Genomic DNA, 13,862 nt, shown 5'->3' with positions numbered 1-13,862 from the left:
ATAGCAGCCAAGAGTTCTTTTATGCAGAACCCTTTGCACTCTGGCCCTAGTTTGAGAAGGTAAAATGGTCCTTAGTTGTGGCTGGCCAGGTTTCAGTAAGATTTTCCCATTGCTCCCCAAATGTGGAGCCCAGAGCTTGACTCCGGCAGAAGGAAGTGCCCAAGATGGGAGTCTAGGCCTGCCCTCAGGGGACTCGTGCCAGGGAGGCAGGGATCAGGGCGGCATCTGGGAAGCCACCCCACAGGGCCAGCCTGACTACTGGCCAGCTAGGCCACTGTGGCCGTGTCCTCTCTACCTGGGCCTCCCTCTCTGAGTGGACGACAGTACAGTTGGCTCCCAGGACTGAGAGGACCCAGGGAGCTGCCATGGTCCTGGTGAGTCGGAGCCCTGGAGCCCTGGAGCCCTCTCCAGTGGGAAGAGGGAGGGAGGCCCACAGCAGGAGCACACCTCCCAGCTGAACTGTGGTTGGTCCCTCCACTGTGCTAAGGGGGGTCATGAAATGGGAAGAGGTGCTTGGGGATGCCTTGTGTGGGCGCCGGAGACAGCCTGTGGCCTGGGTCCTGGCATGTGTAGCCCCTTGCTCAGGCAGGGCTGGGTACTGGGCAGAGTGAGGAGAGCCAGGCAGCCTGTGTTGGGGCCGGGAGGGTGAGACGGTGGGAGGATGGTGGGAGGGCCAGTCTTTCCTCAAGCAGGGCAGGCCACCAGGAGGACGGGCACCCCAGGTTCCAAGAGGAACTGTTGGCAGTTGAGCTGGTGGCCGTGGGTGGAGGGCGACCTCTGGAAGGCTGGACCTGGCGTCCCCTGGTCTGGCTCTGTGGCTGGGCACGAAGGCACCTGTGGGCAATGGGCATCCACCCACCTCACCCAGTGTCTCCTTCCCAGGCTCTCACAAATCTGGGAAGCAGCTGCCTCCTCATCTAGTCCAAGGAGCTAAAATTCTCAATGGTGCTTTCCGATCGTGGACAAAGAAGCAGGTAGGAATCATGTCACAAATGCCTAGGGCAGGAGAGCAGTGATAGGCGGGAGGACCTCCCTGGAGACCCAGCAACAATGTCCAGGACTTGTCCTGCTTCAGTGAGATCCAGCCTGGGAAGGACGGTGGTGCTCCCCTGCCTGGCTTGGCCCAGGGTGTGCCTTTGCCCCAGACACCCCTGCTGTCCACTGATTGGGCCACCTGAAGGCTGGGGAGGACAGATGTAGATGCAGAGCCCCTCCCTCAGGGGCTCACAGCTTGGTCACAAGTTGGTGGGAGGAGGGTGAGCAGGTGCCAGTGCCTCCTGGGAGGAAGGTGGGTCTGCGGGTGGAGGACAGATGGCTCATGGTGGGATGACACTGAGCACAGAAAGGCCTGGAACCTCGTGGGGCAGGGAAGGACTGGGGAGTGGCTGGCTGCAGGACAGGGAGTGCTGGGGACACCCTGTCAGCTCCTCCTGGCTGGCCCTGGCATTAGCTCAGAAGCTAAGCTGCCTGATAGCGGGTGCAGCGCCCCAGCCACCTTGCTCTGTGACCTGGGCACCCCTCCCTGTGACTCTTCCCGCTGTGCGCGCCCCACAGAAGCCACTTCCTGTGTTCCTTAGCATCTTCCCTTGGTTTTAGCTACAGAAGGGAGGGGAAGGTCTGACTCAGCCTTGGGCACCCTCTGGGACAGTGTTTCCTGCTGGGACTCTCATTGTGCAGAGGCGCTATGCCCGCTCCTGAGGGGAGGACCCTCTCCCAGGCCAGAGAGGGACAGTGGAGATTTACAGGCAGCTTTCAGGAACACCAGGCTGCAGGGAATACTGTGTGCAGCCTGCCTCTCTCATGGATGGCCCACGCAGGAGAGGTAGCCAGTGTACTCCCAGGGCCATCCTGCAGCCACCACCTCCCTCAGGTCTCAAGACCCAGGGCAGTCCATGGCTCCCCTCCCAGCTCATCTCAGCCAGGTGACCAGGTGGAGTGGCCTCTGACCAGGAAGAAGGGATGGGGCCCATGTCCACTCCATGGCCAGCTGGTGGTGGCCTCAGGCAAGCTCGTTCTCTCGGTACTCGGTTTGTCCCCTGTTGATGGGGCTCACAGCAGAGACCTCTTGCCAGGGCAGAGTTTGGCTGGGAAGCCCCTCGCCTCATGCTGATCAGAGTGGCTTGACAGTCAGGCAAGAGCCTGCAAGAATGCAGGGGTATGTCAGGGCCACGGGACGTGTCTGGTGCTGACCCTGGGCCCGGTTGTCCTGCAGGCTTTGGCAGAGCATGAGGACGAGCTCCCGGAGCACTTCAAACCTTCACAGCTCATCAAAGACCTGGCCAAAGAGATCCGGCTCAGTGAGGTGGGGCCATGTCCAGGTGCTGGGCTGAATCCCCGGGGATGGGGAGGGCCGGCCTGTCTTTCTCTGGGCCCAGGGGCCAACCTGACAGACAGCTGCCAGCTCCAGGAAGGCCAGTGCCCCAGACAGTCCTCCCTGCACTTTCCTGGGCGAGCTTGCTTTTGTGAGGGCTCGGGGTCCCAGGTCTCTGGCTGGGTCTGTGTTCTGGTGTGAGTGTGTAGGGACTGAGAGATGGCACCAGCCTCTCTGAATCTCCCATGGGGAGGGTACTCTGTGGGAGGAACCCCTGACTTAGCCCCTCAAGTCCCAGCTTGTGTGATCCTGGATGAGCCCTCAGCTGCTGTGCTGGGGTAGAACAGAAGAGCCTTGGGGAAAGCAAGTGACTGATGGCATGTGACGGGTGTGTCACACAACAGCGTGGGTTGGGTGTGAGTGTGTCACACAACAGTGTGGGTTGGGTGTGAGTGTGTCACATGATGGTGTGGGGTAGCTGAGCCTTTCCGGACTGACAGCTCCCTACCAGCCTGGCAGTGAGGGTCTCCAGCGTCCTGGTGTGTAGACCCTCCTGGGCCACAGTTTGGCAGAAGCAGCATGTGACCCTGTCCTTTCTGTATCCCAGAATGCCTCCAAAGCCGTCCGACCGGAAGTGAATATTGTCGCTTCGTCAGATGAGGTGTGTGATGGGGACCGGGAGAAGGAGGAGCCCCATCTCCCATTGAGGCCACCCCACCTCAATCCCTCCTGGAGAAAGTGTCCAAAAAAAAGACTCCCAAAACTGTGAAGATGCCCAAGCCGTCCAAAATCCCCAAGCCCCCAAAGCCCCCTAAGCCCCCAAGGCCCCCCAAAACACTGAAGCTCAAAGATGGAGGCAAGAAGAAAGGGAAGAAGTCCCGGGAGTCAGCCTCACCCACCATCCCCAACCTGGACCTGCTCGAAGCCCACACCAAGGAGGCACTGACCAAGATGGAGCCGCCCAAGAAGGGCAAGGTGGGCCCCCCTCACCCTGACTCCCCACCTCAGCACCAGAGGTGCTGCAACATCTCTTGGGGGCCAGGCCCATGGAGATAGCTAGGACCCATTGTCCTTGTTCCCCGGGGGCACCTGGGAAGATGTAGGGGTCTGGGCTCTTGCTGTGGGCTCAGTTTGCCCAGAAGATGCACTTCCCTGCCTGGTCCTGACCCAGTCCTGCCGCATCCAGGTCCAGACCCCCCAGAGTAGACAGGCTGTGCCAGCAAGCCACAGAGCAGTGGGCCTGGAGAGGGGCCCTCATTGAGGAAGGCAACACAATGTGTGTGTGCTGTGGCAGAGGTGGCACCCAAGAGGGCCTCCTGGTGGAGGAGGCATGGTGGTTTTCCAGGAAGGGATGTCTAGTTTAGGTTTCCTAGCCAGATGAGTAGTTGCCATGGGACAAAGAAACCCTGGGTCCTCCCTGGGGCCAAGGCATTGAGGTTAAAACCTGAAGGTAGATGAGGTGTCTGTGCAGAAACAACAGGGAGAGTGCCATTGGAGGGGAGGGGGTTTAGGGATGAGGACAGGACCAGGGTTGCCCTGATAGTCTGAGCCCCTGTGGACAGTGAGAGAGATGGGCCCAGCCCTGAAGACCTACTCTGACTAGAGGATCTTAGGTCTGGGCTTCAGGGACCATAAACCCCTGAGATCAAGCACCATTGAGTGTGAGCTTCTGCCAGGAGGAGGTTGTTATCCACTTCCTGGGGGCCAGGACACTTCAGGGCCAGTATCACAGGGGTGTAGTGGGACACTTTTGTGTTCTCTTTAACAGGGCAAGCATGAATGAATGCATGAGCAAATGAGTGGATGGCTAAATGGCTAGATGGATGAATGGATGAATGAATGAATAAATAGATGTACGAATGGATGAGTAGATGGATGGATGAATGAATGACTCGATGAATGACTGGATGGATGGATGGATGGTTGAATGGATTAACGAATGGATGAATAGATGAATGTATAGATGACTACATGAATGAATTGATGGATGGGTAGATCGATGGATGAATAAATGAGTGGATGGATGGGTGAATGGGTAGATGGATGGACGGATGGAAGAACAAATAAATGAATGGGTGGGTAGATGAATGGATGATGAATGAATGGGTAGATGAACAAATGGGTGAATGGATGGATGGATGGATGGATTAATGAAGAGATGGATGGATGAGTGGGCAGATGGATGAGTGCATAAGATGGATGGGTAGATGGATAGATGAATGGATCCTTGGGTGGATAGATGAAAGAATGGACAGATGGTTGGGGGGTGGGTGGATGGATGGGTTGATGAATAGATGGATGGATGGATGAACAATAGATGGATGGAATGGATGGGTAGATGGATGGATGAATAAATAGATGGATAGATGAATGAAAAAATGGATGGATGGATAAATGAATGGATAGATGAATGGATGGAAAGGTGGATGAACAAACAAATGGATGGGTGGATAAATGAATGGATGGATGGGTGGATGATGAATGAATCAACAAATGGTGAATGGATGGATGGGTGGGTGGATGGATGGGTGGATAAATGGATGGATGAACAAATGGGTGGGTGGATGAATAAATTGATGAATGAAAGGATGGATAGATGGATGGGTAGATAGAGGAATGAATGGATGGATAGATGGATGGATAGATGGATGGATGAATGAATGAGTGAGCAAATACATGTATAGATAGATGAACAAATGGATGGATGGATAGGTGGGTGAATGGACCGATGGATGGATAAATGAATGGATGAGTAGATGGATGAATGGGTGGATGATTGAGTGGATGGGTGGATGAATGAATGAATGAACAAATGGATGAATGGATGAGTGGATGGGTAGATGGATAAATAAATGGATGAGTGGATGGGTAGATGGATAAATGTATGAGTGGATGAATGAATGGGTGGGTAGATGAATGGGATGAACGGATGGATGGAGGGATGGATGAACAAATGCATGGTGCATGGATGGATGAATGAATGAACGAATGGGTGAGTGGATGGATGGGTAGATGAATGAATGGGATGAATGAACGGATGAACGGGTGGGCAGATGAATGAACAGATGGATGAGTAGCTGGATGAACAAATGCATGGTGAATGGGTGGGTGGATGAATGAATGAATGAATAAATGGATGGATGGATAGGTGGATGAATGGGTGCATGGATGGGTAGATGGATGGGGTGAATGGATGCATGGGTGGGTAGAAGGATGGAGACTTGAACTGCAAGCACATGGGCCAGAAAGAGGGAATCTGTGACTCAAGGGAGCCCCACCAGCCCTCTATGTCTGCCTCTGGGTCACAGCAGCCCTTTTTTCTAGGCCACAAAGAGTGTCCTGAGTGTGCCCAACAAAGACGTTGTTCACATGCAGAATGATGTGGAGAGGCTGGAAATTCGAGAGCAAACCAAGAGCAAGTCAGAGGCCAAGTGGAAATACAAGGTGAGACATGCATGTGTGCATGTGTGTGCGTGTGTCAGCTCGGTGAATGTGAGCAGAGATGAATCTGTGAGGCCCTATGTGTGTGAAGGAATATGCAGACATGTGTCTGCTTGTCCTGAGTAGGTAGTACCATGGGGTGTGGTTATGTGGGTCTAAGGTGTGTGTGACCACCCGTGGACTGCCTTCCTCTGAGTTCGTTGGGATGCAAGAGGTTGAATGTGTCACCCTGTATGTTAACAGTGTTTCCCTTCACTGTCCACACTCTGGTTTTCATTCCCACTCCCTGGGCGCCAGGCAGCCTCGAGGCACTGAGTCCATGGGGTGCAGGCCCCTGAGCACCCCACAGCGGCCTGGGTGGCCACCAGAGCTATGGGTGACTTTCCTTAGGCGTGTTCCCAGCAGCTGCCTCTTCCCACTGACACTAGTCGGGGTCCTGACCCCCCACTTCTGTGTGGGGCTCAGAGACGGCCCTGGTCTTGCTTTTCAGAACAGCAAACCCGACTCCTTACTGAAGATGGAAGAGGAACAGAAGCTAGAGAAGTCACCTCTAGCTGGGAACAAAGACAACAAGTTCTCTTTTTCTTTCTCCAACAAGAAACTCCTCAGGTATGTGAGTGCCTGGATGGGAGGGGTGACCTCACACGTGCCCCACATCACACACGCCATACATACTACATCACACACACTGCTTTATACCACACACACACCATGCATGCAGTCTGCATCTCACACACACACACACCACACACTGCATCACACACAACCACACATGCTGCACATCACGTACCCCATACACACACAGCCTTTGCCTGACACGCATCTGGGGACCCCTCTTCCTCTGAGCTGCTGACCTCACTGACTGCAGCCCCTGTTCCTGGCACGTCTTCTTCAGACCTAGACACCAGCAGAGCCACGTCCCTGCCTCCCACCACGCTCCACCTGCAGGGTGGGTGTGAGGAAGCAGACGTGCCTGGGTGGGGATGGGCTGGAAGATGCAGCCAGCCTGCAGTGAGGGATGGGCCCCCGAGTCAGGGAGGGAGGCTGTGGGACTCCATGAATGTTAGATGTGTGGCTCTTGTGAGCTGGTGCTGAGGACGTGCATGGGGAACAGGGTCCTGGCTCTCAGAGCCAGTGGGGAGGGCCTGGTGTGAACCCAACATGGGACCCTGAGTGCTGAGAACATGACCCATCTGGGAGTCAGGAGGGCCTCCTGGAGATGGCCCTGAGCAGAGATTAGGGGGTATGTTTGGGTGGTGTGGTCATGCTGAATGAGCCGTGGGGTGAGGTGAGGGGTGCTGAGGGCTGTGAACCCAGTGGCAACCTCGAGAGCCTCATGGTTCCAGTGGCAACACTTGGGCCTGTGTGTGTTCCCAGTGCGTGGGGCATGTCACCTGCTGAGGCCCCACGCCTGGCTGGAGTCAGACAGGTTCCAGCAGGAGGGGCGGCCACTTTTCTGCAGCAGCCACTGATTAATTTGGCCGGGTTGTAGTTTCCTCATTGAAGAGATGGGAGGAGAAGGCCTCTTTCTGGGTGGTGGAGAAAGGGAGCAGTGCCCAGGTGGAGTCTTGTGAGGGCCGGGGAGCTCAGGGCAGCAGGTGAGGCCATTCAGCCAAGGGGCAGGTCTGCAGGGTCCTGTGGCTGCCCAGCTTCCTTGCCCTGGGCATGTCGCTTGCTTTGTCTGAAACTCTGCTTCTAGGTTCCTGGGAAGCTATTAGATGGCATTCACTCTGTGATGGTGCTGCGGAGTTGAGGATGGAGATGAGAAAGAGCAGTGTGACTCTAGCCTGTGGACACTTGTGTGTTCTGTGGCCCAGCCTGTAAGGCAGCGGGGCGCGCCACCCCTTCACTTAGAGCATTGGAAGCAGCCTCGCCCAGGCGCTCTATCCAGGTGTCTGCACTTCCATTGGCTCAGAATTGGTGCTGTGTCTGTTTGAAGTTCCAGACTTTTCTGCCTCAGCCTGTTGTCCCTGCTACTATAGAGAGAGAAACCTGTCCTCAAACCCCTGGGAAGGCAAAGGCCGGAGCTGCTCGCAGGCCAAGCTCTGAAGTAGTCCTCCTTCGCGCTGGCAGGGAGACAAATTACACACTATTTCTTAGACTGTTACATCTATCCTGTATCCCTGGCCCGGAGTTTATTTTTCCAACATAGCTATGGAGAAAAAACCAGGAAAGTTGGATCCTATTCTGGTTAAAGACCGGTTCAGCATGTGCCAGGATTCCTAGGCAGGCCGGAGGCAGGGCTTAAGCTTATCCAGTGGCCGTGGGACAGTTGGGGGTCACTGTCTTGAGCATCTAAACTGCCTGGGGAAGGGCTCTCTCTGCCTGAATGTGGTGCGGGGGGAGGCACAGCGTTGTGTAGGAGGCCATGTGTAGGGGGGTGTCCTTTCCTGTGGGCAGGTAGCTTCCCACCGTGGGGACTGAGGGCCCAGCCTGGCCTCCTGTCTGCAGAGGCTTGGGCCCTCCGCCCTCCTCCCATCTCAACTGGGCCTGAGGCTTCTTTGAATGGAAATTCAAATGGTGGCAACATCACCTGCCTCCTGGAGGCCATCCTGCCGTGGCTCTGGCAGGGGACCCCTTGGGAGGTCCCACCGGTCCACTGGCCTTGGGGCTGTGTGGATGCTGCTGACCCGCTCGCTTCTGCCCTAGCTCCAAGGCTCTCAGGCCCCCGACGAGCCCTGGTGTGTTCGGGGCCTTGCAGAACTTCAAGGAGGACAAGCCCAAGCCCGTGCGGGATGAGTATGAGTACGTGTCGGACGACGGCGAGCTCAAGATCGACGAGTTTCCCATCAGGAGGAAGAAAAACACCCCGAAAAGGGACTTGTCCTGTGAGTTGGGAGGGGTGTTGGGGAGGGGTGTGGGAGAGGCCCGTCCCTCCCCCGAGAGGTCTTCCCAGGGTGGCTGGCTCCCTGCAAGGCTGCCCGCTGGACTCCCATCTGCTGTGCTTTCAGTCTTGTTGGATAAAAAGGCTGTGCTGCCCACGCCTGTCACGAAGCCAAAGCTGGACTCGGCAGCGTACAAGGTGAGCTGCCTTCCGGTCCCGCCTTAGTCTCGGGGGCCATCTCTGGGCAGTCCCCAAGGCCGTGGTTTGAGTAACTCCAGGGTGGTCTCTGAGGGTGTTTCTGCATGAGATGGCGAACGGGCCCCTTACCCTCACCCCACTCTTCCATGTTCTGAGGTCATGTCCAACTCTAAGACACAGTGGTCATCTCTGCCTGGGCTTGCGAGGGGTGTGTCCCCACTGGGCCCCCTGTGGGGGGAGGTTATCGGGATCTAGTGTATTAACTGCTTTCCTCCAGCCTGAGGTCCCTCTGGGGCTGCAGGCCCTGCCCCCGCCTCTTCTTCCAACCACAGCGGCATCTCTTTACATGTGGTACACACTGGGGCTGTCTCATTTAAGGGTTCCTTTGAACCAGAGTTCCTCTGTGAGTATAGTGCACAGTGTGAAGACAGTTTGGTCCTTTGTGGTTCTGAGAGAGCTCTGGCACCTGCGTCTGACCGGTGTGTCTGTGTGTCAGCCATCCAGCCCTGTCAGCTCCAGGGGCCTCTGTCTGACCCCAGCCAGTGTTCATTAGAAGGGCAGTGGCTCTTTAAAAACATTAAAAAACTGGCCGGGTGCGGTAGCTCACGCCTGTTATCCCAGCACTTTGGGAGGCCAAGGCAGGCAGATCACGAGGTCAGGAGATCGAGACCATCCTGGCTAACACAGTGAAACCCTGTCTCTACTAAAATACAAAAAATTAGCTGGGCGTGGTGGCGGGCGCCTGTAGTCCCAGCTACTTGGGATGCTGAGGCAGGAGAATGGTGTGAACCTGGGAGGGGGAGCTTGCAGTGAGCCAAGATCGCACCACTGCACTCCAGCCTGGACGACAGAGCGAGACTCCATCTCAAAATAAATAATAAATAAAATAAATAAATAAAAACGTTAAAAAACCTAGTTTAGTCCCTGAAGGGAAAATGTATCCCCCTCCCAACTCCCAGGCCACTTCGGTGGCCAGACCCTCCCCTGACCGAAGCCCTGTCTCTCGCACAGCAGAGTGATGACTCCTCGGATGAGGGTTCGCTGCACATCGATACAGACACCAAGCCCGGCCGCAATGCCAGAGTCAAGAAGGAGAGCGGGAGCTCGGCGGCCGGCATCTTGGACCTGCTGCAGGCCAGTGAGGAGGTCGGCGCCCTGGAGTACAACCCCAGCAGGTGGGCCCCACCACTCGGCAGCACCCAAGAGCGGGGACCAGGCAGGCCCAGGGCTGGCCCTCGGCCACGATGGTGGGAGCCTGTGAGTTAGACACACAGCTGGAGCCAGGGCTGAGCCACCCCTGGGCCTGGGCAGAAGGGCAGACCTCAGGGTACAGATGCTGGACTGGTTGGTCCCACTAGGGCTTTGCTTTCAATTAAGGGCTTATTTTTCTTTTTATTTTTTGGGTAAATTCTCTCAGAACCACAGGTTTTCAATTTTATGTGCCGAGACTAGTTTTTTTCACGTGGAAATCTTACGGGTATTTCCACATGTACTGCAGACAGGTAACCCAGGGGGCAGAGCTGTAACCCCCTCCATGGTGCCCCAGAGCCCATGCAGGGGGCTGCAGCTGCCACGGGGGAGCACAGCCCTCCCGGTCCTCATGACAGCTGCAGATTCCCATTGCACAGATGGGGAAGCCGAGGCTCTGAGGGCTTATACTTGGACATGGCCACACTGCTGGGAAGCCGCAGAGGGAGGCCCACAATCTCCATCTGCCTGATTGCAGAACCTGACCTTGGAGGTGCTGGGGGGTTGACTAGTGCTGGGCAGTGATATCTGGGGGTGTGTGGCTGGTCCCTTGTCCAGCAGTGACTTGGACTGAGGAAGATGGACCCCGTGCTTGGGTCCCGCTCGGTTCCCAGGATCTGCCTGAGACTCTGTGGTTTCCAGAATCGATGGGCAACCCAGGGCCGTCCTGCTAACTGCTCCACACAGCCTCAAGCTTGTTCACTGGGCAGGTGGAGGCCGCAGGGCAGGCCTGCTTTTAGACAGATGGGGGGCTTGGTCAAGGTGGATTAAGGACTTGATTGAAAAGAGCTTTTGCTAAATCAATTGGCCATATTTTATTTCATGTACTGTTTTACATGCAATATTACATGAACATAGTTCATGTAATATTGATCAGAAAGCCAGCTGTAAGATGCTTTTTTTAATGGGAGTGAAGCATGACGGGAGGCTTCCATATCGCCTTAGGGGACAGATTTCCTGCTTGGCACTAGGTGGTTCCTGTCCATGTTAAGCCTCTTGCTGCAGAGATGTGCTTGTGGCTGGGGGTGAAGCTTAGCTGTGAGCTCCTCCTCCCTATCGGAGGCTGTGGTGCTCCACACAGCTTGCTGGGGGATGCCTGTCTTCTGGGAAGAAGCATGCAGTAGCCGACACCTCAGTGACTGGCCTTAGGGGTGGCCCCTAAACACTCTAGGCCCCTCCCGAGGTCCATGGAGAGGCCTGGGGGCTATGGGGGTGGGGGGTGTCTGATGCCACCCAAGATGAGGGCAGACAGGGCCAAGAGCCCGGGCGCCACCAGGTGCTTTGTCATGGGCACCTGGGGCTTGCAGGGGGCATGGAGATGGGGACCGAGGTGGGGAGGGTTTTGTGCTTGAGTCTGTGAGGAGGCGCGGTGTCCTGGGCTCCTGGCTGTGAATCTGAGCCCGGGAGTGGGGCAGCCCCTTCGTGGACACACTGACCACAAAAGACCCAGAGCTTCCCCGCCCCACACGACTAGCCCGCGCCTAGGGGTGGTGTGCACGTGCACATGTGCCTGCCAGGGGCCACTGAGGCCACCAGCCCCCCTCAGCCCGCTGCAGGCAGTTCCTCTCCCAAAGTCTCCCATTTGGAGCGTAGGTCAGTTTTTGATGGTCCATTTGCTCTGTTTTAAGTATCGGCTGCTTGGAAAAAACTGCTGAAGAAAATGGAGGAAAATATGTTAATTTATCGTGGATGGTTTGCTCAGTGTTTACTGCTGGGGGAAAAGGAGAGGATTTGAGTATGATAATTGGTGGATTAAAAGTATTATTTTCCATGCTGACTAGTTAGACGTTACTCATTGATTCACCAGCAACCCTGCGGGGCCCGGGCATGCAGCCCTCACCCTCTTGGGTTGCCCAGATGGCATGGCATGCGCCCTCATAGTGGGTGTCCCTGGCCACCCCCCGTTCCCCTGTGGCTGGGTGCAGGCCCCCACCCTCCAGTCTGTCTTGGCCTTGCAGGCCAGTTGAGGTGTCGGGGCAGGGCCTGCCAGAGGCTGCAGGGCAAGCTGCGTGCTCTGGCTAGCTCCTGAGCTGGGGCTGGGAGAGCCTGTTCCTGCGGAGATGTCAGTGAGGGCAAGAGTGACCGCGCTCTCTTAGGCAGGCCTTCAGCGCTGCAGCTTGTGTGGCAGGGGCAGTGTGGTCCTGGCACTGTCGGGGCGGCTCCCGGCAGTGCCTTCTGAGGAGCCCTCGAGGCTGACCATACTTGATTTCCGCATTGTTGTGCCTTTCAAACCTCAGTCCTGTTCAGTTCCTGTGAAACCCGAAATGCAGCACAGCCCAGTGTGTCTCAGACAGGGCCTGGGAGGTGGCGTTGGTGAAGGCTGCAGCGAGATCGCCTCCCCCAGCACTGGGCATCCCCCTGAATCTGCCGGTCCCTCAGAGAGCAGTGAGTTCGGGCGTCAGCGCTGTCCAGCATGGGCAGCTTTTGTCCACGTTGCCTCACCAGCCCTAGGACTCCCTCTGTGTCTGGGCTCCCTGTGGCAGCTTCCTCTCCCTGTCCCGCTACAGCAGAGCCTCAGTCTTGGGAGCCCTCTTGCTTCTGAACTGGGACTTGTCCTGTGGGGGCCACTGCCCCGGGCGCCTCAGTCTCTGTGTCTGGTAACGGAGGTGGGCACGGGCATGCAGAGCTGGGTGGCCCGCCTGCCACTGCGTTGGCTTCTTCTTTCCTGTCTCACATGTGTGCTATCTCTGACAAGGGGTTCCGGGTATACAAGCCCCCATACAGTCCCTGGGTGTGCTCACAGCCACAGGCTTGCCAGCCCCTCTCATTTGAATGGCTTTACTGAAAGTGCCTCCAGCGCTTCTGGGAAGTGGTGGAGAGGGCATGGGCAGCACTAGAGACAGTGATGCTGATGCAGGAGTCCTGGAGGGGCAGGTCCAGGGAGCAGAGGGAGAGGATGGTAGGCACCCCGTGTGCCTCAAGTATGGGCCCAGGAGTGGCTAGATGCAGTGACAGGTGTGGCTGGGCCTCCCCTGTAAGGTGGGGTGGGCTGGGTGCCAGGTTTGGGCCACAGGGAAGTGGGCAGGGGTGAGGACTAGAAAGGGATGTTGCAGGGTGTACCTGCTGGGCTGGACTACGTGAGTGGTGGGGAAGTCTGGGGCACCTGTCCTGGCTACACACAGCATCTGGAGCCCAGGGCGGGCCCCTGTCTCAGAGTTTCTGGGTGGGGCCTGGGCCTCGACATGTGTAAAGCTGCCCAGGTGGTTCTGGTGCACAGACTGGCGAGAGTCCTGGCTGCAGGGAGTTGTGGGCTGGGGTGGGGCAAGGCCCCATGAAGAGGCCAGGGCTGGATCACATGAGAGGGCCTGGCAGGGAGGTCCCCAAGGAGCCCAGGACTTGGCCTTGGGGATCTTTGCTGTCCAGCAGCACCATGCCCCTGGTTCTGTGGGGTGACAGTGGTCACCCCATCTCACCACTCTATGAACCTAGACAGGCTGATCACAGACCGGGTGTCTCAGAAGCTTCTGGAAGGAGGGGAGCCAGTGTAGACAGGAGGAGGTGTGTGCACAGGCATGGGGCAGAGGATGAGGATGTGAATGAGAGACAGGCAGGGCTCTATGGGAGGGGCCACCTGAAGCTGAGGGCAGCGGGATGTGGGGGCAGGGCAAAGGGAAAGTCTGGGAGTCTGGAGCCTGCCAGAGGCGGGTGAACTTGGGCTGAGCTGAGGTGCAGCTATGCCTGTTCAGGTGTAGATGCAGCTGCAGGTCTGTGTGCAGGTGGGTGCAGGGTGGAGGTAGGTGCAGGTATAAATGCAGGTGGGGGTAGGTTCAGGTGTAGATGCAGGTGGGGTGCAGGCTGGGGCAGGTGCAGGTGGGGTGCAGGGTAGAGGTAGGTGCAGGT

General features: G+C 56.8%; 1 protein-coding gene across 1 annotated transcript in view; it reads left to right on the top strand.

Annotated features, from left to right (window-relative positions):
- Nucleotides 1-13,862, top strand: part of PHF2 (PHD finger protein 2) — a 134,111-nt gene that overhangs the window by 112,679 nt on the left and 7,570 nt on the right. The window contains 9 exon segments of the mRNA XM_017847071.1: nt 883-974; nt 2,213-2,302; nt 2,919-3,000; nt 3,003-3,286; nt 5,636-5,755; nt 6,243-6,361; nt 8,402-8,580; nt 8,704-8,774; nt 9,789-9,949. Of these exon segments, the coding sequence (XP_017702560.1) occupies nt 883-974; nt 2,213-2,302; nt 2,919-3,000; nt 3,003-3,286; nt 5,636-5,755; nt 6,243-6,361; nt 8,402-8,580; nt 8,704-8,774; nt 9,789-9,949 (1,198 nt within the window).

The sequence above is a fragment of the Rhinopithecus bieti genome, unplaced genomic scaffold (assembly GCF_001698545.2).
Source record: "Rhinopithecus bieti isolate Rb0 unplaced genomic scaffold, ASM169854v2 scaffold_29034, whole genome shotgun sequence".
In the NCBI taxonomy this organism is placed as follows: Eukaryota; Metazoa; Chordata; class Mammalia; order Primates; family Cercopithecidae; genus Rhinopithecus; species Rhinopithecus bieti.
The sequence above is the reverse complement of the archived record's forward strand: the minus strand, read 5'-3'. Positions and strand labels throughout refer to the sequence as shown.